General features: G+C 27.7%; 2 protein-coding genes across 2 annotated transcripts; one reads left to right on the forward strand and one right to left on the reverse strand.

The window, feature by feature from the left end:
• The first annotated feature begins 4197 nt into the window (after positions 1–4197).
• On the forward strand, positions 4198–8385 carry LOC115713861 (sugar carrier protein C-like). The gene is made up of 3 exons (XM_030642344.2): positions 4198–4380; positions 4486–4811; positions 5560–8385. Exons 1-3 carry the CDS (start codon positions 4245–4247, stop codon positions 6646–6648), a joined length of 1551 nt encoding a protein of 516 aa, XP_030498204.1. The 5' UTR covers positions 4198–4244; the 3' UTR covers positions 6649–8385.
• An 8409-nt stretch (positions 8386–16794) lies between these two features.
• LOC133037188 (membrin-11-like) lies at positions 16795–17611 on the reverse strand. Its single transcript, XM_061114048.1, has 4 exons — positions 17315–17611; positions 17081–17201; positions 16924–16983; positions 16795–16833 (listed from the first exon to the last, which is right to left on the reverse strand). Exons 1-4 carry the CDS (start codon positions 17581–17583, stop codon positions 16795–16797), a joined length of 489 nt encoding a protein of 162 aa, XP_060970031.1. The 5' UTR covers positions 17584–17611.
• Positions 17612–25824: the final 8213 nt, after the last annotated feature.

Below are 25824 nucleotides of genomic sequence, written 5' to 3' on the forward strand. Positions count from 1 at the left end.
CTCTATGCCATAAGAAACTAATATAGAAATCTTTTAGGGAAAAAAACAAAAAAATACAAAAAAGGAAAAAGAATTACAAAAATACTTTGGGCCGGCCCATTAAACATTTATACAGTCCACATACAAATATTTACAAAAATACCACATGCACTAAGCCTTCAGCTGTACAGAGCGAACCATGAAGATGAAAATACGCGCTCGTTTCAAAACTGCAAAACAACCAAAATGAAACCAAAGCGAGAAAAATACAACTATTAATTCAATTGATCTGATTCAAATAAAACTGATGAAAAAGCACAATGACCACAACTATATTAAATTGAATTAAGTGTTGTGGTTTTTCAAGTTGATTTACAGTTGCATCATTATTTTATATTAGTTTAATTCAATTGTTTGCAAGAATTTATTTTGGAAATAAGAAAAGGAGAAAACACTTTGAGAAATAGTTAGTTTCTGAAATAAATTTAAACGTTTCTTAATAGTTTCATTTTAGTTTTATTATAGTTTATTAACAGCAATAAATATAAATTGTAAATAAACAAGTATACAAACTATAATAAAACTATAAAAAAACTAAAAACAACCGACAAGAGAAACAACTCTACGAATATAAACTACAAACATCTAAATCGAATTGTTACCTAAAAAAGAACAGCAAACAACTATACCTAATAATATTCCCAAAACACATCATACATAAACATATTAAACTATTAAAAAACTAGAAAAAAAAAAAAAACTAAAACCCACTGATTAGAGACACTAAAACAAAAACAAATGTTTCAAAATATCTAAAAAAACTAGAAACACAAACAGAACATAAAACACAACAAAAATGGAACGAAAATAATAAGAAACAAACTAAAATGCCAAACCCAAGAACAAAATAAAATTGATTAAACAAAAATAAAGTCCTAAAAATCCAAAGAAAACCAAACGAAATTTTAAAATGAAAAACCTAAAATATCACAAACCAGAAAAAACCAAAACGATGAAATGGAAATACAAGAAAATGTTTAAAATAGGGGGAAACGAAAATGAAACTGAAAACCAACCTCTGTTCAAACTTCGGCAGAGGCACTAGCTTTTTCACTAGAAATTTCTTCAACCATTTGCTCCTCCACATTGAGCTTCGATTTCTTCTCTTCAACAATCGGACGTTTACCCTTTGCTTTGTTAGCCAAAGATTTCAAGCCCATTTTCGATTTTTTTTTTCTGAACTGGGGAAAGAGATGAGGATGAACGAGTGATGACCATTTTATAAAGAAATTTGAAACAAGAATAAACTGAGAGGGAAAAAAACTTGAGAAATCGTGGGTTGAGTGAGAGTTGAAATTTTTTGGAAGAACAAAAAATGAGAGAGAAAAAATCGTGATGAATAATGAGTAGTTATGCTTCAACAATGGAGGTTATTGATCTTCCAAACAAAAAAAAAAACTGAAAGAAAATCCAAAATCAAATGAAAAGAAAAGGAAAAAAGAGAAAGAAGAGAGAGGAAGTTGATTGATGTGTGATAGAAAAGAAAAAAAGAGAAAGAAGAGAGTGGAAGTTGATTGATGTGTGATGGGGATGACACATGTGTCTGTGCATGAGAATGGTGTGTAAGTGGTATTATTGTAATAAAATAAAGATGGTAAGTAAAAATGTTGATGTAGGCGTGTAGGAGTAAAACAGTAATAAAATGTGCAAAACAGATTTTTGGTGTAAAAATTTCAATCTTTTATTATGCTTCCAACAACATTAGAATGGGAAGCCCCTTTCATCTGTGAGATCATCTTATGAGAGTGTTGTTTTTGCTTCCTTCTAATCGAACAAGTCGACAGGATTAGAATGTTGTTCTCTCTTTCTCTCTGAAAGTACTATACTTAAATCTAATTCATTTTCTTGAATCTTTAAGAACAATTCATTAACAAAGGTAAAATCACACAAATAAATTACAAGGTTCTCCTATCCTAGAAACAAATTCTAGGCTGAATTCAATGTTATTTTTACAATTTTTCAATTTTCAAATCAAATCAACAAAATACATTGTCAAGGTACTCACTCAAGTAAATCAGTTTTTAATCCCTTAAAACATACAAATCAAATTCCTTGACTCTTCACTCAAGATTCTTTTATTAGCGCAGATAACTGAATTCTCTTTAAATTTGTTCAGAACACGAACATGATCTGCAACTCAGTTTCACCTCTATAACAATAGTGAATCTGCACCAAAACAAAGAAAAAGAAGAATGGAACAAAGAAGAGAGTGTTTTCTCTCTCACACAAAAATCAATTTGAAAGGTTAGCTTGAATAATCAAGAATCTTCTATTTATAGCAACCCTAATTTGTAACTAACTTCCCAAACAGAGCAGTTAGTAAAGATTAACTCGCCTAATTAATTCAAATAAAGCTAATGTGTACAAAAAAATTCTGCAACAATCTAAAGGTGAAACTTGACAATGCATAGTTTCAACAAGAGGAGATATCAATTAAACATTACAATGATGAAACTAAGGACACTGCAGATTAATCAACTCAAATATAATTTGCCATACAAAATATTGACTGTTACAATCTCCATTACTAGTATCTTAGTTAGCAGCATGACCAAATTACTTCATCTCAAACTTTATACTTAACATTTGACTTTAGTTTATCTATTTCATTCATGTTTGACACACAATTCAACAAGATAATTAATCCAAAGTTAAAAATCATGAGATGCTCAAGTACATTATGCTTCTTGTATTATGGTAGAAATACTTATTAAGATGTCGTAGCGATTTTTAATATTTGGCTATGTATTATGCTAAATTTACGCTCGACATAAGGGTGGGGCAGCTAGGGCAGGACCAACGCTCCAAAATGTAACCAAAAAGTTTCTTTTGAAAATACTCAAAAGTTTCTTAAAAGAAAACTTACTTTTAATTTTTTAACATACATATGGAATCAATTCATTATGCATCGTCTACTGTGTTGCAGCAGAAAATTCCACCTTTGCATGCTAAACTCTTGGCCATTCTAGCTGGTTTATAGCTTGGTATCCAACCACGATTAACGCGGTTTAGTATTGAATCGAATTGTCTTAAAACTATCCAATTGATCTATTCAAAGGAAGAAGGTTGTTGAGACATTGACAGTGTACTAAATTATATTCCTTATTTGTCTTTTTTGAGAATGTAGATCGAATTTCTTTTGTATACAGTGAAACATATAGGGTTACTGACGCTTTAGCCAATTATACTTTGACTAATAAAATTAGTGTCAGTGGATTGAGGTTAATCCCTCTTATGTTAATCTCGCATTACAACGAGATTCGCCTAATCCTTTGTAATTGTTTTTGAAGAACTTTTGTTTAAAAAAAAAACCTCATATAACTTATCAAGTTACTAATGACCTATAAAATTAGATATAAATTAAAGAGTATTAAAAAAATGATAAAAATTAACATAAAAAATAGATATACAGTCTAATCAAAACCTCTAATATTTCTCTTTATTTGCATTATTACTTAAAACTTTGCAAAATAATTAAATTATTATTGAATATCTAATTATTTTTATCTAAATAAAGATCAAATTGAAATCTTATATATCCGCACATAGAATTAATAACCGGTTTATTTAATGAAATTAGGATTATTACCATATTTCTCTCTAAAAAAAGATTATTATTTATTAAAGTAAACTATAATTATATAACAATGATATTTTATAATATTTGAATTTAAATTACTAAGCTTTTTTATATTTATATATATGTATTATGCCTATACGTATATTTCGGCTAAATATCAAAATTAATTATCTTTTCCTCCAATATTAATTATAACAACATCTAATTTTTAAAATAATATATTTGAAAATTAAGGAAAGCCCAAATTTAAATCTTATCCACACATACAATTTAAAATTGAATTTAAACTTTAATAACTGATTTCTCTAATGAAATTAGGATTATGATCTATTAATTAAATTAAACTATTATCATATAAAAATATCAATTTTTAATATCTGAATTTAAATGTCTAAGCGTTTTTATATATATTATATTTGGTTAATTTAAATTTTGGTAATTATCTTTTCTAAATCAAAAATCTACTCCTAATACGATTAGGCTAATTATTTTTCCTATAAAAAGAAGAGGGTTTGGATCGATAATTCATAATTCTCAAGTACTCAAAGTCGTGATCAAATATTCACTAACTCTCTTTTCTTTTCTTATTTTCTCGAGAAAATATTCACAAAGTGATCGATCAAATATGGGTGGTGCAATTGTTGATACAGGAAATAATAATGGAAAACAATATCCTGGAAAACTCACATGTAAAGTTCTTTGGACTTGTATTGTTGCAGCTTCAGGGGGTTTAATTTTTGGTTATGATCTTGGAATTTCAGGTACCTAATAACAATAATTATCATATTCATATAATTACTATTATTATTATTATTTGAAAAATCTAATTGTACTTTATTTGATTTGATGTAATAAATAATGATTAGGTGGAGTGACTTCTATGGATTCATTCTTAAAGCAATTCTTTCCATCTGTGTACGCCAAAGAAAGCTCAGTAACTTTATCAGACGATCAATACTGTAAATTTGATAGTCAAATCCTAACATTGTTCACATCATCACTATACGTAGCTGCATTGGTGTCTTCCATTGGAGCTTCAAAGATAACTAGATTGTTAGGAAGAAGAGTGACTATGCTTTGGGGTGGTATTCTGTTTCTGTGTGGAGCAGTTCTCAATGCATCTGCTCAAAATGTTTGGATGCTTATTGTGGGTCGTCTATTTTTGGGATTCGGTATTGGATGCGCTAATCAGGTTAATTATAATTAATTACTCTCCCATTATTCAATTCATATTCTTAATTTTATTTTATATTTGTTTCTATAATTATATAATACAATTTTTTATGTACTTTATAGTTATATTACTTATTTTTTATTATAACAAGATTTAACAAAAATTGAAAAATATGAAAAGTTTCCATGCACAAAAATAGAATTCAAAATAGTGCGTAATTTGCACTAGTATAAAGCTAAATTAAAAAATTAGAGACTCGAAGTTACACATACACTCTAAAGGCATAGGCGGGCTATGCTTGTGCCTAGGGCTCACCCAGCGATTTTGAAAAATACTATATTTTTTTTAATAAAAGGGTTCAAATTTTTTTTTTTCCTGTGACTCACTTTGTTTTAAGACCGACCCTGACTCTAACCAAACTAAATTATGATTGTTTATTACTTAATAAGACTTTTTTTTCTTTTTTTTTATTTTGGATGCTCGAAAAGTGAGCTCTAAACACGAACCGACCCACTGCAAATTATTTTTAACATATTAAATTATTCCAATAAAACGGGTAGAGTAGATGCTATAGTTATAATATACAAATTCAATTGTACTACATATATCATATTCACATTAAAATATAAATTTGTCTTACTCTATGTTAATTATGAATAATGAAACCATAATTAAACACAATTTTTTTAAGATGTATTATGTAAATATATATATTTGATTAGATATCCAAATTCTGACTTTATTTGTTTTCTATGTATATACACAGTCTGTGCCAATTTACGTTTCAGAAATGGCACCATCCAAATACCGTGGAGCTCTAAACATGCTATTCCAACTCACAATTACTATTGGAATCCTCATTGCCAATTTACTCAATTACTTCTTTGCAAAGATCGAAGGTGGTTGGGGATGGAGACTCAGTTTAGGTGGAGCCGCCGTACCAGCTCTACTAATAATCGCCGGAAGCCTAACCCTACCCGACACCCCAAACTCGCTAATTGAGCGAGGCAAAAACGAAGAAGCCAAAGATCAACTCAAAAAAATTAGAGGTGTACCCAATGTGGATGAAGAGTACAATGACTTAGTCAACGCAAGCGAAGTTTCCAAACAAGTCAAACATCCATGGCGAACTCTGTTGACCAAAAAATACAGACCACAATTAGTCTTCGCTATCGGAATCCCAGCCTTCCAACAACTCACCGGAATGAATGTGATTACATTCTACGCGCCTGTCCTTTTCAAGACTATTGGGTTTGGAAGCAGTGCTTCGCTCATGTCAGCGGTGATTACAGGTGTAGTCAACGTTATTGCTACTTTCGTCTCAATCTTAACCGTTGATAAATTTGGAAGAAGAACTCTTTTCTTGGAAGGTGGAATTCAAATGTTCATTTGCCAAGCAATCATTACAATTGCCATAGCATTGAAATTTGGGGTTAGTGGGAATCCTGGGGTTCTTCCAACTTGGTATGCATATGGATTGGTGTTCTTCATATGTGTCTACGTGGCGGGTTTCGCTTGGTCGTGGGGTCCGTTAGGGTGGTTAGTACCTAGTGAAATATTCCCACTCGAGGTTCGATCGGCTGCTCAGAGTGTTAACGTGTCAGTTAATATGATCTTCACTTTCGCCATTGCTCAAGTCTTTACAGCTATGCTTTGCCACCTTAAGTTCGGACTGTTTATATTTTTCGCCATTTTTGTCATCATTATGACTGTGTTTATATACAAGTTGCTTCCTGAAACTAAGGGAGTTCCTATTGAAGAAATGGCTGTGGTTTGGCGTGAACATCCTTACTGGAAACTTTATGTTGAGGAGGAAGAAGTTCAAGTTGTTCCCCAAAGTTTGGAGATGGTTTAGTTTAATTAATTAACCATTTTAGTGCTTAATTAATTTGTTAGATTTTGTTGATATGAACAATTTTTATGTTTACCTTAGATTTTTTAGAAAATTATATATTTTATTATAGGGTATTTTTTTAGAGATTATTATATATTAATTAATTATACAGTTTTCTTTTTTTGGAATAATATTAATTTTACAAATTAATCGTTAATTTAATAAATAAACTGTTTTCTTTTATATATTTATCCTTACATTTCTTGGATTCAAGACCTCAATAACTTTAAAATATTAAAATCCAAAGAAAATGTTAATTAAACAAATAAAAAGGGTGATGTCAATTTTATGTATGCTAAAATTTTAATATATTTTGTGGTGTGGTAACTATATAGTTTTCAAATTAATATTCACTATAATATCTAAGCATGAGAATTTTAGTAAGATTAATTTGAGACGGTAATTAAATGAATTTATTCACTTCAAATCTCAAAGCCTCAAACTATATTGCATAACAGTAAATCAGGGCCGGCCAGAGGGTAGGGCAGCCGGGGCCTCGGCCCCAGGCCCCACAATTTTAGAGGCCCCGAAAAAATTAAAATTGATATATATACATATAAAAATAAAAAAACATATAATATATTAATACTTAACTCAATAAGTTACATGAAAAATGTATGGCATAATTGGTAATCGGGGCTTTTGTTGGCATTGGAGGTTGTGGGTTCGATCCCTACTTCAGTCATTTTTTAGACTACTTATTTGTTAAATGTACATAAATAAATAACGTATAAAAAATATATTGAAGTAATTTATAATTTTTAAAATATTTTAACATATTATTAATAATAAATAAAATGTATATTTATTATTTTTTTTTTAAATATATATAATTTAAACACATTATTTTTTTTTCTTTCAAATGTGTAAAAGTATATAACACTTTAATAAATATGCTCTTAATAATTAAATATTACTTGATTGAGTTATAGTTTACGTTAAATAAAAAAATTAAAATTGATATTGTGTCAAATTTTAATTAAAATTTATTTTAAATTTTTATATAAAAAAGGCCTCATTTCAAATTTCGCCCTAGGTCTTTCATCACCTTAAGACGGGTCTGCAGTAAATTATATATATGAAAAACATAAATTTCATGTTTACAATACCAATTACAAGAGTAGTCATATTCGTTTTGTTGTGGAAGCAAAGAGTAAGTAGTACTACTAATTAATTTTGACATTTTATACAAACAAATTAATAGTAGTACTACTTACTCTTTACATAAATATTTGATGAAAAGGAGATTACATTAATAGTGGCAGCATTAGCTTAAAAAGTCACAACACAACATCGAAAACCAAAAAGAAGCCAAATAAAAGACACACCAACAAATGTATATTTATTAGGGAGAAAAAGACATATTAATGAGAGAGAATATTTTTTTTTTCTTAAAAGAAAAAGATAAATATGTATTTGAGTGCCTCTTTTTTTTTTTTTTTCCTTCGGCTAAGGTTTGGATCCTTATGATTACACACAATGTGCTGAAAATACAAAACTTCAATTAGAAAAATGTGTATATGGGTCCCATATATATTAAGAAAAAATTGATAATAGACTAATAAAGGGTAAAAATTATTAAAAGCTGTTAAAAGAGTGAATGAGGGTATTAATGTTAAATGATTTGGCTTGTGATCAGGGCCGGGCCCTGGGCGGGCTAGGCCTGTGCCTAGGGCCCACCTAGTACAGGGGTCCTAAAAAAAAATTGCCCTTTTAAAATTATACAATTTTTTGGCTGATTTTGGAAAATACTATTTTTTTTTCTAAATAAGAGTCCAAAAAATAATTGGGGTAAGTTGAAAAATACCACTTTTATTAATCAATTAATCAAATTTACCTCTAATTTTATATTTAATTAAAACATACCTCTTTTTATATGTATTGTACCCAAAATACCCTGACATAAGAGAGTCACGTGGAGAATATCTTGAAGTGACAGGGGCAAAATTGGTACAATATTTAAAAAAAGAGGTAAAAATGATAGACTTTAAAAAAAAGGGTACAAATAAAAGAGGACAATATAAAAAGGGTATAGAGTGTAATTTCCTCAAAATAATTTTTACCCTATAGCTCACTACATTTCAGGGCCGGCCCTGCTTGTGATTTATTGAATAGACAGATAAATTGGAGAGGTGATCCGGCTCTGATAAATTAAGTTTCAATGAAACAGTAGTTGTACACTTGGTCCAATAAATTTGAACTCTCATATGAGATCAATTTCAAGTGTACACATGGTCCAATAAACAATAAATGTGTGATCTTAAAAGAAGAAAGTTTTAGTACTGACTTGAAGTGTCATCAGATTATGCTTTTATTAGATGGACCCATCCACCCCAGAGCTCCATAATGTCAACTTGGGCATACAAAATGAGCCAATTAATTGCTTTGGGGAAAAAATGGAGCAATTAATGAAACTCAAATTCATTTGTTTGACCTCTTCCTTTTTCTCTATGTTTTTAGATTCTTTTACCTAATTTGATATCAAATGCTCTCTTTTGTTTATTCTCCTCTTTTACTGTTTACTTCTTTTAAAAGTTTAATATCACTGGTGTGTGTATCATTATTGGATAATTATAATTATGTCTACTTTTACAATTCTTTAACCCCAATCCAAAATACTTAAAAAAAAAAAGAAGAATATATATGTCAAACTTTTACACAATAAGAAGGATTGAAAGCCTCTTATTTTTTTTCATAGGAGGACTAATATATGTGTAAATATACATTATCTTTTATGAGGAAAAAAATATTTATATTGATCTTCCTCCATATGATATAATCATTTGATGTTTTTTATAATATATAATATTGAATCTATATTGGATGGATTAAATTAACATTTTCTCAAAGTATTTTTTTTAAAGAAAAAAATTATGAAGCTGAAGCATAAAATTACTCCAACAACTTTAATTAATTCTCTTATTTTTTTTTATATTTTATTGTATAAATTATAAATATTTATTCTTTTTTAATTCTCTTATTTTTTTAAATTTTTTATTCAGTTTAGAAATTATAAATATAATTAATTATTTGACCAAGAGGGGCTAATTTCCCTAGTTTTATTCTAAACAAGAGAATTCAATCCATTTATTTATTTATTTATTTTAACTTTTCCCAAATGTAATGTCGACAAATGATAGGAGGTGGAAAAGTAACAAAAGAAATACAATACTCAAATTTGGACTGAAATGATGTTTAATAAAATAAAACAATATAAAATTCTGTAGTAAGTAGTAACCATATTAAGTGGAGAAATGTTAAAAGGTATTACCGGTGACTATTATTATTATTATTATTATTATTATTATTATTATTATTATTATTATTAGGGTAAATACCATTTTGGACCCTGTGTTTTGCAAAAGTTACAGATTGGATCCTGTGTTTTGTTAAATGACAAAATGGACCCTGTATTTTCTAAAATAGTAAAAATAGGACCCTGAGCTTAATTTTTGACAACTTTTTTTAATACAACCAACTTGAAGACAATGCTTAATACGAATAGATATAAAAAATGTAAACAGTTTTATCACAACACTTTTAGATCGAATTATAATTAAACTTTATTTTGACAAAAAAAATCAATTCAGGGTCCTATTTGTACTATTTTAGAAAATACAGGGTCCATTTTGTCATTTAACAAAACACAGGGTCTAATTGGTAACTTTTGCAAAACAGAGGGTCCAAAATGGTATTTACCCTTATTATTATTAGTGTCTCCTCACAAATCGCGCCGACGCGTAATTGAGCATGAGTCATTTCAATTCAAATAACTTTAAAAGTTGCCATGCAATGATTATCACTATTATTATTTTTAAATGGAGATTAGAGGATAAGTAATCCTCTAAATTTTATTATTTATTTATTTATTTTTAAGAAACACAGGTTGTAGAACTCGAATCAAAGCAGCCAACAGTAGGCGCGTGAGAGCGCGTACCTACTCATAAATATATGGTACTTTAAACCGGAAAAAATAACAAGAGCAGCAGAGCTCCCAAAAACTGAACTTTTATTATGTAAAGCGTAGAAATGAGACAACAAAATCTTATCAAACATTAATTATTAGTTCTTTCCTGTCCATCACCATGCTCCGGCAGGTATGGGAATACCTGGTTACTTCTAACGGGTCGGGTCGGGTTAGATAATCGGGTGAACAGTTTGAATATATAATCAAACATCAACCTCTTCACCAATCTCCGCCTCACCGGAATCACGCTTCCGGATTTTTCTCCCCAAAACAATGAGTTTTCTTCGACCCGACCCGGATCATCTTTGGAGCCGAATTTTTTTGCCTTGTAGTTTTTTTGAGGCAGAGCCATAACTTTTTTTTTTTAACGTATGAGTTATTGGTAATGGTATGGGTAGAGGCAGAGCATTGTTGACTCTTAATATACTAGTTGAGCACGTGATACGCACGTGATTAAGAAGGTCACTATATTATATGGACCATATTGTCTTAAGATGTTATTTTACTATGAATAATATATTATAGTTAACAGTTAACAAATATGGTTAGTTGGAAATATTTACTAAATCAAAATAAGTGAAATATATTATTGAATTATATTAATAATATGCTTAGCACCTTAAAGGTATCCCTTAGTGTTTTTTTATATTTTATACATAAGATAATATAAGTACACCTAAACTCTTCTGATCATACTCAATTGAAAAAGTGTATCTTTTCGACCAACACTACTCTCTATTTAGTTGTTCCTTGGCTTGAAGGGCCAAGATGTAATTTAAATTAATTTTATTGTTAGATATAATTAATTTCTCATATATTAAATCCACACACACTCCCTCCTACAAGGCTACAATATATCAAATGATCCTATATTACTTTTTTTCTTTCAATAATATATATCCAAAAATGAAAAATATTATTAAAAACATATATAAATACAATATTTAATTAAAACCCACCTACACCACACTCCTTCCCTCCTAAATTTGATAAAAGGCACACTTAGCTAGGAAGCTTCCTAGAGGGAACATAACTCAATGGAATTTACAGTTTGAAAAGGCAAAAAAGATAAAGTTCTTTTTGGGATACTTTGTACTATATAACTTGATTGTTTACACTTTACATAGCTAGTCAAATGATGACCCCCAACATAGCTATAAGCCTATATTTGAGCATAAATATAATTGTCTCTAATAATAAACATGAACATCAATAAATTTTGTGGTTTCTTTCAGATGAAGTAATAAATTTACTTATATTAGATTAGATTAGATTTTGTATTATATTATTTTTTATGTAAGTTTATGTTAAATTTTAATTTATATTAAAAAAATATATATTATATTATAATAAAAATTAATCCTATATGTATGTATGTATATATGTGTGCCACCAAACTTAGTCTTTGAGAGGGTGATGCCTATGAGTGTTGAGTGAGGCTTCTAAAATTAGTCTTCGTGGTGTTATTTCCCATAAAAGTAACATATTGTTCCCTCTTACATCATTATCCAAATAATTAGTAAAATACATTAGTATGAAGAAAATTAACTTAGTGCTATTGCATGTATGGAATTATATAATGGGAATTGTGATGTAACATAATATTATTAATTAGTAATCAATTAATCATCATATGTAACTCATATATAATAGCATAGCTTGTGTTGTGTTGTGTCATTCAACAAGTGATAATTGCCTAATTGCATACTAATCCAAGTGTGGGCGTTTTAAAGCATAAATGAGGAATTTGAAAGTGACAAAAATTTCACACTTTTCCATGTGTAGGGGTCACTTCACTCGTATAATTAATATGAGTGACGTGATCATATATACACACTTCCCGATAAATCATAATCATTGGCCCCAACAAAACAAATTAGAACTAAGCACTTTTACTCTTATGAAATGAAACCGTGTTTTTTTTAAGAGCATCATCATATTATATTTATATATTCCTATACATAAGATTCATGAATATATAAATGGAATCTTAAAAGAAAATCAAAATCACTTAGCAATTTGTTTTTTTGAAAAAAAAAGCATCCAAGTAAGTTTACAGTTAGTGTTAAACCAACAAAAATCTATTTTTTTTTCCAATAATAATTAAAATTATGTTCTTTATTATTATAATAGTATTTTATAAATAAACACAATGAATATATACAAATGTATTCAAATAATATTGAATATTATTTGTAGGCTGTACTCAAAAATATATATATTTATATTATTTGTGGGACACCATAAACAATTGGGGCCTTAGTACGAGGACTAGAAACCTAATCATTCCATAAATTTCACAAAATGTACCTTAAAAATCTCAAGAAATATACGTACAAATTGAATTTTTATGAAATTATAATTTATTGTATTATGTATTATTTAGAAAAAGAAAAAAAAAATCTTATGAACCATTTCAGTTCCAAATTAGACAAATTAAACATTCCCCGACCAACACAGCCCGGGTCCTGTGCCAAAATAACCGACCCGAACCCGGTAACCAGCCGTGATGAAGAAGGAAGGAGAGTTATTCGTAATTTCGTACAATCAAGAATGTTTGTAGGGGTCAAAGTGTAAAAAAATTATTGTAGAAGGCTAAAATTAAATTTTTAATAAAATTACAAAATTATAACTAAAAGAAAAATATTTTCCAGCTCGCGGATTCTGATTCGGATCTATAGCCCGACCCGAGCCTAATCGCAGCTAGAGTATAGTATTCTACTTTGGAGAGAGACGAAGCGCGTGGGGGAAGAATGCACGCGCCCCTGTTCTTATTACAGTTTTTACAGTTGAAAATGAGATCAACACAACATTCAATAATCACAGTGACACAAATACAGCTATTAATTATTATTATGATGAATTTGATGATCAAAAACCATTATAAATTAAATAACTGACCATATAGTATAGAAAATGGCATTACATAATTGACCAGAAAATTAAAAACAAAAAAAAAAAAATTACACGTAAAGATAATAACAAGTTTGAAATAAAGAAAGTTACTCCCTTCTGATCAATTCTGGGAATTACCACCGTCAAGTTCCGGTGGGTATGGAAACACTTGGTTACTCATAGAGAAATGGGGTTTCTTCTTTCCGAAGAAGAAAGAGAACCCCTGTTTTAGTATGTAGTCAAGGATCAGAGTCTTGACGAGTCTCTTTTTCGCCGGAATCAGGCTACCGGATTTGAGTTTGAAACGAGGTTTGTCGTCGCCGGAACCCAGTTGGTTCGAATTCGCCGGCGGCGGCTTCTTCTGGGTCTCAAACTTATTACCCATGCCCATTTCTTCTTTTTCTTCTTGTTCTATTGGGTTTTTTTCTTATATAATTGAAATAGGGAATTATTCATTTATATAGGTTTTTTATTTTGGTTTTTTGTTTTTTTTTTTAATAATAATAATAAATAAGTAAAATTTCTTGGTGGTTTCCGAATCTTCTCAGTTAAAATGTTCTCTTAGAAGAAATTTGGGTGGACGGTGATCATGTGGTTAAAAGCTTAAAAAAAAAATTTGAATTTTTCATTTTTTACACTTTAAAATAAATTTTTTTATATATATTTTTACGAAATTCTACATAAAAATTTATATTCCAACTAACGGACCAACCTATTAGCAATCAAAATTCGTATAGCAACCCACATAAAAAAAACCACAGACAAACCAATTTAGAAAACCAAACCATAAATTTTAAAAAAATATATTAAAAAAATAGTATACAAGATAATTTCTCTAAAATGATATAAAATAGAGCAAAAATTTTAAAAATATATATATAAAAATAGTTCAACACCCAAAATTTTTCATTTTGACTCTTTAAAATTTTTTATTTACAAAAATACCTCTTCAATAAAAATAATTAACTATTTTTTAATTGTTTTTTAGTTTATTTATAGTTGTGTTATAGTTGTCATGAATTATATTTCTGATTGTTTTATAGTTTATTTATAGTTATCATGAAGTTGATTTTTGGTTGTTTTTTTTTTAAATATTTTCTTACTATTTACTAAACAAAGTGTATTTTTAAAATTTTAAAAGAATAAATACTATTTTGGACCTTGTATTTTATAAAAATTATCAATTAAATCCTCTATTTTGTTAAATAATAAATTACCAATTAGATCTTCTAAAACTCATAGTAACTAACACTATTATGAGGTGTTATACTGATACAATTTAATATTTATCTTACTTATTTTACTAGTTAGGTTTTACGAAAATAGAATGTATATTCCATGATATTGATAATGGATCACTTAAAATTAATATGCTAGACTCGTGGAGTATGTAGATTTAACTGCAAAATCACATGAAATATCTAGTGTTATTATTATACTTATTATATTTTATTAATTTCTTATAATTTTTGTGTTAAATTTATTACGAAAAAAAAAACTTATTATTGGTTAAGGAAAATCTGCGTTAACACATCTTATAAAATGAAAAGTATATTTTATTATTAAAAAAAATAAACTTAAATAATTTTTAAAAATTACTTTTAATATATTTTAAAAAATTTTCCTCCAATTATTTTATGTTAATTTTAATACTTATTTTGATTTTATTTTCATATTTTATTTTTTCGAAATCATGTTTAAGAAAATTTTATATAATTTTTTATTTTAATTTTATTATAATATTTAAAATATAATTTTTTTTAATAAAAATATTTTTTAAGAATATGAATTAGAAGAAAAAAATTAAAAATACTTAATACAATTAAAGATATAAATGTTATATAAAATAAAAATCATTAAAATAAAGTGTTTTAAAAATTTTTAAAGTGTAAATAATTTTTTTAGTTAAATATTTTTTAGTCAATTTTTTTAATATTTTTGCCTCTCGAACTTTGACATTACTAGGTCATGCCTCTGAACTTTGAACAACGTTAAAAAATCCCCCTGAACTATTGAAATTGTTAGATTTAAGGACTTTTGTCTAATTTTAGTAAGAAAAGTCTAACATGGATGAAAGTTCAGGGGGCATGATGTGACACATGTCAAAATTCGAGGGACATGATTTAGTAGATATCAAAGTCTGAGGAACATAACTTAGTTCATGGACAATCACCGAATTAAAAAAATTGAATAAAATTAGACAAAAATCTTTAAATCCAACAATCTCAATAGTTCAGGAGAAATTTTAACGGTTAAAAAAGTTCAGAAAATATAACTTAGTACATGTCAAAATTGAAGGGACAAAAATTCAAATTAGATAATTATATATTATATATATAAATTTTCAAAAATTACAATATCATCTACCTTATCATAATGACTGGTGCATTTTGATGAAATAGGTTAAACCAAGAATACAATTTCCACACGAAACTATTTTTATAATATTATTATGAAATTGAATTTTAAAAAGCTTGTGACATATGTTAATATACAATTTTTTTAAAAAGATATATGTAATGTAATTAATTAACTTTTTTCTTTTCTAATGGGTCCCATTCAATCAAGTTGAAGAGTTTGAAAAATGACAAATAAACCCCTCAGACTACAAGGAACTGACTCAGCAATTAGTAGGCTCACTCACATATGTGACTAGCTAATATATCAAAAAGGCAACTTTCATTATTAGGTGGTTTAGTTAGATTCGTTTTGTGTGCATGCCCAACTCTGTTGGATTCCATTTAGTAATGGGATATTGGCGGCTAAACCACCTAAACTTTACGGTTTGTAACACTTAACCACCAAAACTGAATTTTTGGCGGCTAAACTACCTAAACTCTGGTTCCGTTTTGCTCTGCACACTTCCGTCCAAAAATCACCGTTAAGTGCCACAGTGGACTGTCCACGTGTACACACTTGTACACATGGCAAATTTTTAGTGGTCCACGTAATATTAATTTTTTAAAAAAATTAAAAATATTATAAAAAATTAAAAAAATTAAAAATATTTTTTTTTACTTTTTTTTTTCTTTTTCCTTTTCTTTTCTTTTTTTTCTTCTTTTTTTTCTTCTTCTTCTTTCTTCTTCGTTTGTCTACAGGCCCTCTCCGACCTCCCCCCTAACTCGACCCTCCATCTCCGCCCATCCCAGATCAACAAACCCCCAGCTACCATAACGAACCACCTTCACCAGCAGCTACCAAACCCCCATTCGCCCAAATCGTACCAGCGACCCCCTTCCTCACAGTCATACCACCACAACAACCACACCTCCACCACCATCACACTACAACCACCACACCACCACCATTATCACCTTCACACCAAAACTAACCACCTTTAGCAGATCTAGATAAAAATTTATAATATGACTAACTGACTGCATTGCTTGTGCTTCCTCATCAAAAATTCTCAAAACATGAGAAGACTCACCATTCTATACAATTAAACCACCAAGAAAACAGAACACATTTTAGACACAAAATAAAGATTATCACTAAAGAAAATTGTAACAAATATTTATTTTTACATACAGCTCTTCCAATCAACTCTGCCCTCTCTTTAGCTTCATTTATTCTCTTCTGAGTTCTTAGAAAATACTTGTCCAAACTTTGCTTCAAAGACTCAGCCTCCTCTGCTACTTGTTCAACCTTTCTGCACCATTATTTATCAAGATTTGTGTTTAAGACTGATAATGTAATCAAAAATCAAACAATCCGAATCAGTTGAACCCTAAGATCGAAATCGAATCCGAAATAGATTTTTACCTTTTCCAGAGATCGCGCTGGGACTTAGCAGCAACGGAGCGCCATAGACGGTCCATATCGAGGCAGAGTGACTGGATCTGAGCGATGTCTTTCTTGACGGAGAAAGAGAGGTCAGGGGAATCGATGGCAGTGGAAGTGGAAGAAGAGTACTCAAGACGTTCGAGGCGTTCGAGGCCGTCTCTTGTCCTGATGAGAAGCTTCCTGGAGTTCTGGTACATCTCCGATAGCGTAACTCCGCCGCCACCGGCGCCACCAAATTCGACGGCCATTGTCGATCGGAGAATTCTGATTTTTCGATTTCGAGTTAGGGGGGAGGTCGGAGAGGGCCTGTAGAAAAACGAAGAAGAAAGAAGAAGAAGAAAAAAAGAAAAAGAAAAAAAGAAAAGAAAAGGAAAAAGAAAAAAAAAAAAGTAAAAAAAAATATTTTTAATTTTTTTAATTTTTTATAATATTTTTAATTTTTTTAAAAAATTAATATTACGTGGACCACTAAAAATTTGCCACGTGTACAAGTGTGTACACGTGGACAGTCCACTGTGGCACTTAACGGTGATTTTTGGACGGAGGTGTGCAGAGCAAAACGGAACCAGAGTTTAGGTAGTTTAGCCGCCAAAAATTCAGTTTTGGTGGTTAAGTGTTACAAACCGTAAAGTTTAGGTGGTTTAGCCGCCAATATCCCTTTAGTAATTATATATATTTATCTTTTAGGGAAAAAAAAAAAGAAAAAGAAAAAATTGTGTTAGTTGTATTTTTTTGTTTTTTTGAAAATAAATTTTATTATTATTAGTAGGGTTAGAGGTCCGATTCAATTCAATATTTTTCTTTTAACTCGATCAAATATAATTAGTAATTGGATTTAGAAAATCATCATCCAATCTAATCCAACTAGACTTCAAAATTCAACCCGATCTAATCTAATCCAATTACTAATTAAATTTAATCTGTTTTTTAATTAGATATCCAATTACACGCTTGATAATTTTAATATTAACTTAAAAACATAAAGAAATACATATAAACTAAATATCACCGTTTCTTTTAGTTTAATACTATATAAAAATATTATCCTTACAAGTTTAATGCAATTAAAATTTTGAAATAAGTAAAATAACGTTCCTAATTAATAAAATAAAACAAAATATCATGAAAATAAATATACAAAATAACTAAGTATTACAAATTCAACACAACAAAAACAAACAACTACTATAAATATAATTAAAATATATATTTTTGTTTTTCAAAATATTTTTTATTGTAGATTAATGAATATAAATTGTAACGCCCCCGCTTCAAGCCTTTATTGGGTCCTTACACCCACGGAATGAATGACTCTTATACATGAGTACGCCACTCTGTCTACTTCCTAGATTGATGACTGACCCTACAGACCAACACGAGTATTTTCAGCGTGCTTTGTCCTCACTTGTACGCTTCCTGGGAAAAGTTCAAGAAATAAAAATGCTAATTATTCTATAGTAAAATTAAAACAATTATGTTTGTTTGTGTATAATTTATATTTTTAATATGAAAAAGGCATTGGTATATTTTCAATATGTTAAGAATCATACATTTTGAGTCGATTTTATTTTCAACAGGATCATGATATTCTTATTAAACTATATAATGCATGTCTAAATGTTTCTTTTTATGTATTGTTTTTGTAAAATATAAATAGAGTTCTAATATTTAAAGTTGACAAGGAAAATATTAATTTATTTGATATGGAGGGAGGAGAAGATTAATATATATATATTATCCCAACAATGGAGTGTAGAGCCAAATGAATAATATCACAATAAAACTAATAAAAAAAAACAAAAACAAAGATATTATATTATTATATTAATTTTCTTTTGTTTCTTGAAGTTGAAAAGGATTTATTATTTAATTAATTTTTTTTAGTTTGAAAAGGTACCCTATATATAGTATACTTGGTGTGCAGAAAGAGTACTTGTCTTTTACTAAAAAGAAGAGTACTTGGTAATAATTAAATTCTTTGGGAAATATATAAATACATGAAAGGTCAATCACATTATTTATAAGACTAGATTAGTTTTAAGGAAAAGAATAAAGAATTCTTCTTAGCTATATTCAAGTTTTTTATTTTTATTTTTATTTCAAATATTTATGACCTATGATGTTTGATAGTTCCACTACTTAATGACCTTTTATTACTTTCAAGGTTAGTTCTTCTATTATTTATTATTACCACAAAGTTTATATCTATAATTCCGATTACTTCATTAATTAGTTAACCATTTCGAAAATTTACTAATAGGAAATTGATTTCTTTTTTTATTTGTAAGTACAATTCATGCATGAAATATATATAGAAAATTTTTATTGTTGGAATGCCATTTTTGTTCTTATAGTAGAGATATTTTTCTGTCCCTTAATTTATAATATTGTGGTAAAGAGGGTGTAGAGAGTATTTTAATAATGGTGGGGTTAGTACATTATCAATTTTTCTAAAGATATTTAAAAAGAAAAAAATTATTTTTTTTAAACATCAACTAATAAAAAAATAAAATAGACAAACACCAATGAAAGTTTTGCAAATGTAGAATTATACCCAAGCACTCCATTTATATAAACGAATAAAATATTAAATATGGCTACAAATTGTTAATAAGCTTTAACATACTTTTATATTCAGTCAAAAATTTCAATTTTATTTTTGAATCAAATTGTTTTTTTTATGCTAGAAGAAAATATCTAACTGCAATATATATGTAAATTTCATTGTTATTTTTAAATCAAATTGTTGATAGTTCAGTTTGAAAAAAATATATTTATATATATATATGCAAAAGCAAAATTTTCACTACTCAAAGAGAAAGAGAAAGAAAATGGAAAAGAAAGAGAAATAGTAATCATTTAATTCTGATTTGTTCTACTTATCCATTATGTCATAAAATCTTAATAATTTACGGTCCATAAATTATTCTTATTATGTACACAAAACAAAATTAATGAGCCTACAACAAATATCCTATATATAATAATTGGAGCTTTTTTTAAAAAAAAATTGCTTTAATAAACACTAATTATTGACAGTACTAATAGTAAAAGATTTAATAAACAATTATTCACACAAAAATTCGATTTAATAAACAATTTCGGTGTAAACAATTAATTTGAGTTCACACGTGAGACGACTTTAATATTGGGACCAATTTATTATACCTTATAGAAAAAACCCATAACAATAATCATAATTCTTTTAGGAGACAATATTATTTTTATTTTTTAAATGAAGTACAACAAGAATGGATCATCAATAATTATTGAGCCTTTTATTTTTTCAATAATAACTATACATGTTTTTTTATTTAGTCAAATCGGTGGGAAAATTATAATAATATTATTTTTGCCTATGGAAACAAAAAATAAATTGCCTGAACCTTAAATTCTTTGTCTATGGACCCAGAAATCTGACAAAAATAATACTTAATTAGATTCATATATTTTTAGTGATTAAATATTTTTTACATAATTTATTTTTGAAAGGACTGACGTGTTTACATATTTGCATTAATACTTTTAATTAATTAAGCTACGATTAATGGTTAATTATTTTAATAATATACTCGAATTGTGTACGTGTGAAATTAAAAAAAAAAGAATAAATAAATTATAGCTATTACACTACCCTCTTCTAAATTCTTTATTCATTACCGATTGTATAAATGAAACGCTGTCGTTGTATCCTCTTTTCACTAGATGTTGCTATTTTCCTTATTATTATTATTATTATTATTATTATTATTATTATTATTATTATTATTATTATTATTATTATTATTATTATTATTATTTTGAAAGAAGGTGTTTTCTTTATAATTTCATTATTTTATTACTTCTAAGGCTTTCAGCCTTTCACATTTGTTTAGAGATTATTTCAAAAATACAAAAAAAAAAAAAAAAACAAAAAAACAAAAAAACAAAACAAAACAAAATTATAATTGTACGGAATTTATAATATTTTTACAGTTTTTAAAATTTTATTTAGATAAAATACAATCATTTGATTATGTTTTTTTTAGGGGAATATTTTTTTTTATATTGTACCCTTATTAATTTGTTTTTTTTTTATTATTTGCATATTGTATTTTTTATGTTATTTTCTTGTTATTTTTATGTAATTTTTTTTTATTATTTTTATAAACAAAATGTAAAAAAAAAATCTTTAATTATAAAACTGTAAATTTACCTTCTTTTTACCTATAAAAATGATATATTACGTTGTTGCTAAGCTAATTATTATAATATGTTGAAAAATAGATTAATTATTTAATAATGAATTAGATTATTAAGGAAATTAGGTGCACTGTTAATTCTTTTATAAATTCCAATATTAATCTTGGGATTTCTTATAATATTTAAATATAAATTATTCATATTTGTTTTCTCTCTTTGTTGTTTGAAAACGACAGTGTAATTGCTATTTCATTGAAAATGACCAATAACACTCCTTTTGGTCAATTATTTATAAGGGTTCGATATCGACCTATTTTTTTTTTTTTTAAATAATAATTAATAAAATTAAAAATGATAAAAAGTGATCAACTGACTAGCTACCCAAAAAATGTTGAACTCAATAAAAAAGAAGACACTAAAAAGATTGGTCAACAATAAGTTATAATTTTAAATATATATATTTCTGTAGCTTAAAAGTGCCAAATTAATTACCAAACCAGAAATATTTGCTGAAAGGATTGGTTATGTGTTCCTTTATTAAGAAATTATTTATTATTTGAATAAAACAACACTCGTTGGACTATTTGGGTCAAAAATGATCAAAACAAAATAAAAAATATATTTGCAATTTTGAAGTGACAAAATATATATGAGGAATTTTTCGGAGACCTTTGATGGAATTCCCATGAAAGAGAGAGGAAAAAAGAAACAACTTTATTATGATGACCATATTGATATTTTTCCTTTTGTAGGTTTCTTCACAAAATTAGTCCCCAAATGAAAAAGAAAAATTAGAAGTAGACTACAAAATAAAAAATAATTCTTTCTTTATTGATTTATGCATAATTTAAAAATGGGTAACAGGGGATTGTAATACTCAGTTTAATTTGGACAAATAAAAGTGACAGAAGAAAGAAACATATAAAGTGACACGACTTGCTTTACCCTCCAAATCCAAAGCAAGTGACATATAATAACTAGTTTTTCAATCATATAATGCCCACTTTGGATCGTTTTCCACACTTTTGTTTTGTTTATAAAAGTAACTGATAAAAATAGCTTTTAGAATAATGCCCATTTTTGACTGGGGAACATACAAGTACTATATTGGCCAAGTTATTTCTAAGTGGCAAACAAAAACAATATTTTATATATATCTATATGTGTATAAGGATGTTTTTGAGGTCGGTTAGATTAGATGTAGAAAGTTCAAATAAGTATAAAAAGATCCAATCAATTATATCATAACATAGTAAACTACAAAATCAGCAATTGGCACAAAGAACACAGAAAAAAAATCATATTTTTTTGTTCACCTTTCTATAAACGAAATTCATATGGGTTTTTCCACTTTTCTCTGTTTTTATGAAAATCTAGCTTTACCAGTGACCCTTTGTGGTATCTTTACATATTTGTTCTTTTAATAAAAACAGAGGAATTATTCCTTTGCAATGAATTTTGATGTACTAAACAGAACCACACTGGTTTAGGCCGTTACTAAAATAGAAAAAAAAAAAAAAAAAAAAACAGAGGAATGAGATCTCTGTGTCAATCCATAAAAGAAAATTACAAAACATAAATACACACATATACTGAAATTATTGCAACCAAAAACTTGACAATAAATGCCATAAGTACAAACTTGAAACACATCAAAACCAGGAACCCACTAATAAAAAAAAAGCCTTTATGAGATTTTCTTCTTCTTCTTCAGCTACATATAACAGAGACTTTCTTAACTATGTATTTAAACATCATTGTTTTTACCAACCTTTTCCTTGGGAGAAAGAACCCATGATTATTACTGTTAGTAGCTTTTGGGTCTTGCTTCGTTCTCATCACAGTTTCCAAATCTGAGATTCTTGTCACTGCCATGCCTCCTCTTTAATGAAAATTTTCTCACTTTCTTATATATGTTTTTGGTGTTTTTAAGGAGAGAAAGATTTTTTTTTTTTGAAGAATAAGGAGAGGAAGTTGTTTTTTTTTTGATTGAATTAAAGAGTGAAAGTTAGTGTGTATAAAGAAAAGAGTGAGAAGTTCATTGTCAAAAAAAAAAAGAAAAGAGTGAGACATTAGGGGTATGACGTGGCATAAGAGACATTGAGAAGAAGAAAAAGAAATGATACAAAAGATTCTAGAATGAAAGTGAAGAGGAGTCTCAATCATGACCACATAAGCAAAAACTCTTTATTTTGACCATATTCTTTTGGTCGGGTGGTTATACAAATTACAATTGAATTAGTTTGATCCTTACATATGCACAAAAGAAAAGAAAAAAAAGTGAAAAATTATAAAATTTTGTGTTTTCTCTCTTTTGGCAAAATAAAACCCTAATTCATTTGGTTTCAATAGTATCAATAATATCATTATGAAAAGCTATGGCATTATTTGTGTGTATTTTGTTTGTGAGGATTTCATCTTTGTTCTGTTTTAGCAGATTATATTTATATATATTAAACAATTATTTTGTTTTAATATTACTTTTAAGCTATGTGATAGCAGGACCGGTCTTGAGTTGACATAAGTTATTGACAAAATTTTTTTTGAGCTCTTACTATAAAAATAAATAGTATTTTTAAAATTATTAAAATATATATTTTTTTAAAAGTATTGTTTTATTTGAGCTTCTAAAATGAGTGTGCCCTAAGTGCGGGAGTAGTTCGCTTATGCCTAGAGCCGGAGCCCTGTGTGATGGGAGAAACTAATTAACGTTGTTGCTCAAAATCGCCCCTTCCCAGCCAATTAGCACCACCCCAAGCCCCCACTACCAAAAAAAGTCATATTTAGTGATAATTTTTTAGTTATAATATAATTTTTTTGTAATTAAATGTGATTTTCAGTTATAACAAAAAGTTACTTATAACTAAAACACATTATTTAGATACAAGTTGTCACTAATTTAATTTTTATTCACAACAAGTATTGTAACTGAAATTATATTTAGTCACAACAAATTATAATTTTTGTGACTAATACTTTTAATCACGGACCTTTTAGTCACAATGTAAGAATGATAATTTATAATTAGTTACAACTTTTTTACTTTTAGTCACAAATTTTATTGTGACTAAAGTAAGATTTTTTATAGTACCCACACATCGTTGCTCCTCATTAATTCCCGCATCCAAAAACATATTAACATCACTCAAACCCAAAGTCTCGGACCTCTTGCTAGAGAAACCACCAGAGTCAGATAAGCAATCAGAGCTGATTTATTTCTTTAAAAAAAATTGAAAATTTTAAAATTTTTAATTTTTATTATAGATATGAAAAACTATATATACACATATATATAAATTTTCTAATAGAACCTAAATTAATCGTTTTCTCTACAATTTTAGCTTCAATAAACGAGTCAAAGTATGTCAATGCGAACACGATACAGCTTTTACGAGTTGTGTTAAAATTGAGATAATTAGATGCAGGTCAAAAATAAATCAATATGCCTGATACAAAATATAAAAATAGGTCAAATAAAATATAATACGAACACCACATATTATTACACGTTTTGCAACTCATAATGGAAAAAGAAGACATTGTTTTTCAAAAATGATTGGTGCCAATAAGTTTTCATTTTTATTTTAAAAAAAATTATATATTTATGTAGCTTAAAAGTGCCAAATTAATTCCCTTTCAAAAAAAATTTAAAAAAATTACTCTATATACTATTTTTTAACATTTTTTTTTTAAAATGTACAGTTTGGGTTGCTTCGGTAGTTTCTATGTGAGTTGTTATACGGATTTCAGTTGCGATTTAGGTTGCTCCGTTAGTTACTATAAGAGTTTCTGTGTAAAATTCCGTAAGAATCTAAAAAAAATTATTTTAAAGTGTAAAAATGAAAAAACTCATTTATATTGTTACACGTAAAAAAATATGTATACATGAAAATTAACAATAAAAATTTACTTTTCTATTTTGGATTAGATGGATCCAATTCAATTCGATAAATACTAAATCTAAAATATTGGATGGATCCGATCTGATCCAATAAATACTAGGTCTAAAATATTAGATCAACTCAAATTAAATTAATAGATATTCATGAAATATAACTAATGGATAAAATCAATCTAATCCAACATTCATTGGGTATTGAATCGATTAGATGACTAAAATTAATTGGATCGGATTGGTTAATAAAATATAACATCTAATATATATAATTGGATCAGATCTGAATAAGTCTAAAAATATTAGATGTAGTCCAATAAACAATTCTAACAGCAGTAATAATAGTATCCTTATAACATATTATAAATATAAAAAGCTTTTAGTTTTGATTTGGAATATTTGGGAGCTTTGC

This window comes from Cannabis sativa, chromosome 4, assembly GCF_029168945.1.
Source record: "Cannabis sativa cultivar Pink pepper isolate KNU-18-1 chromosome 4, ASM2916894v1, whole genome shotgun sequence".
Taxonomy (NCBI): domain Eukaryota; kingdom Viridiplantae; phylum Streptophyta; class Magnoliopsida; order Rosales; family Cannabaceae; genus Cannabis; species Cannabis sativa.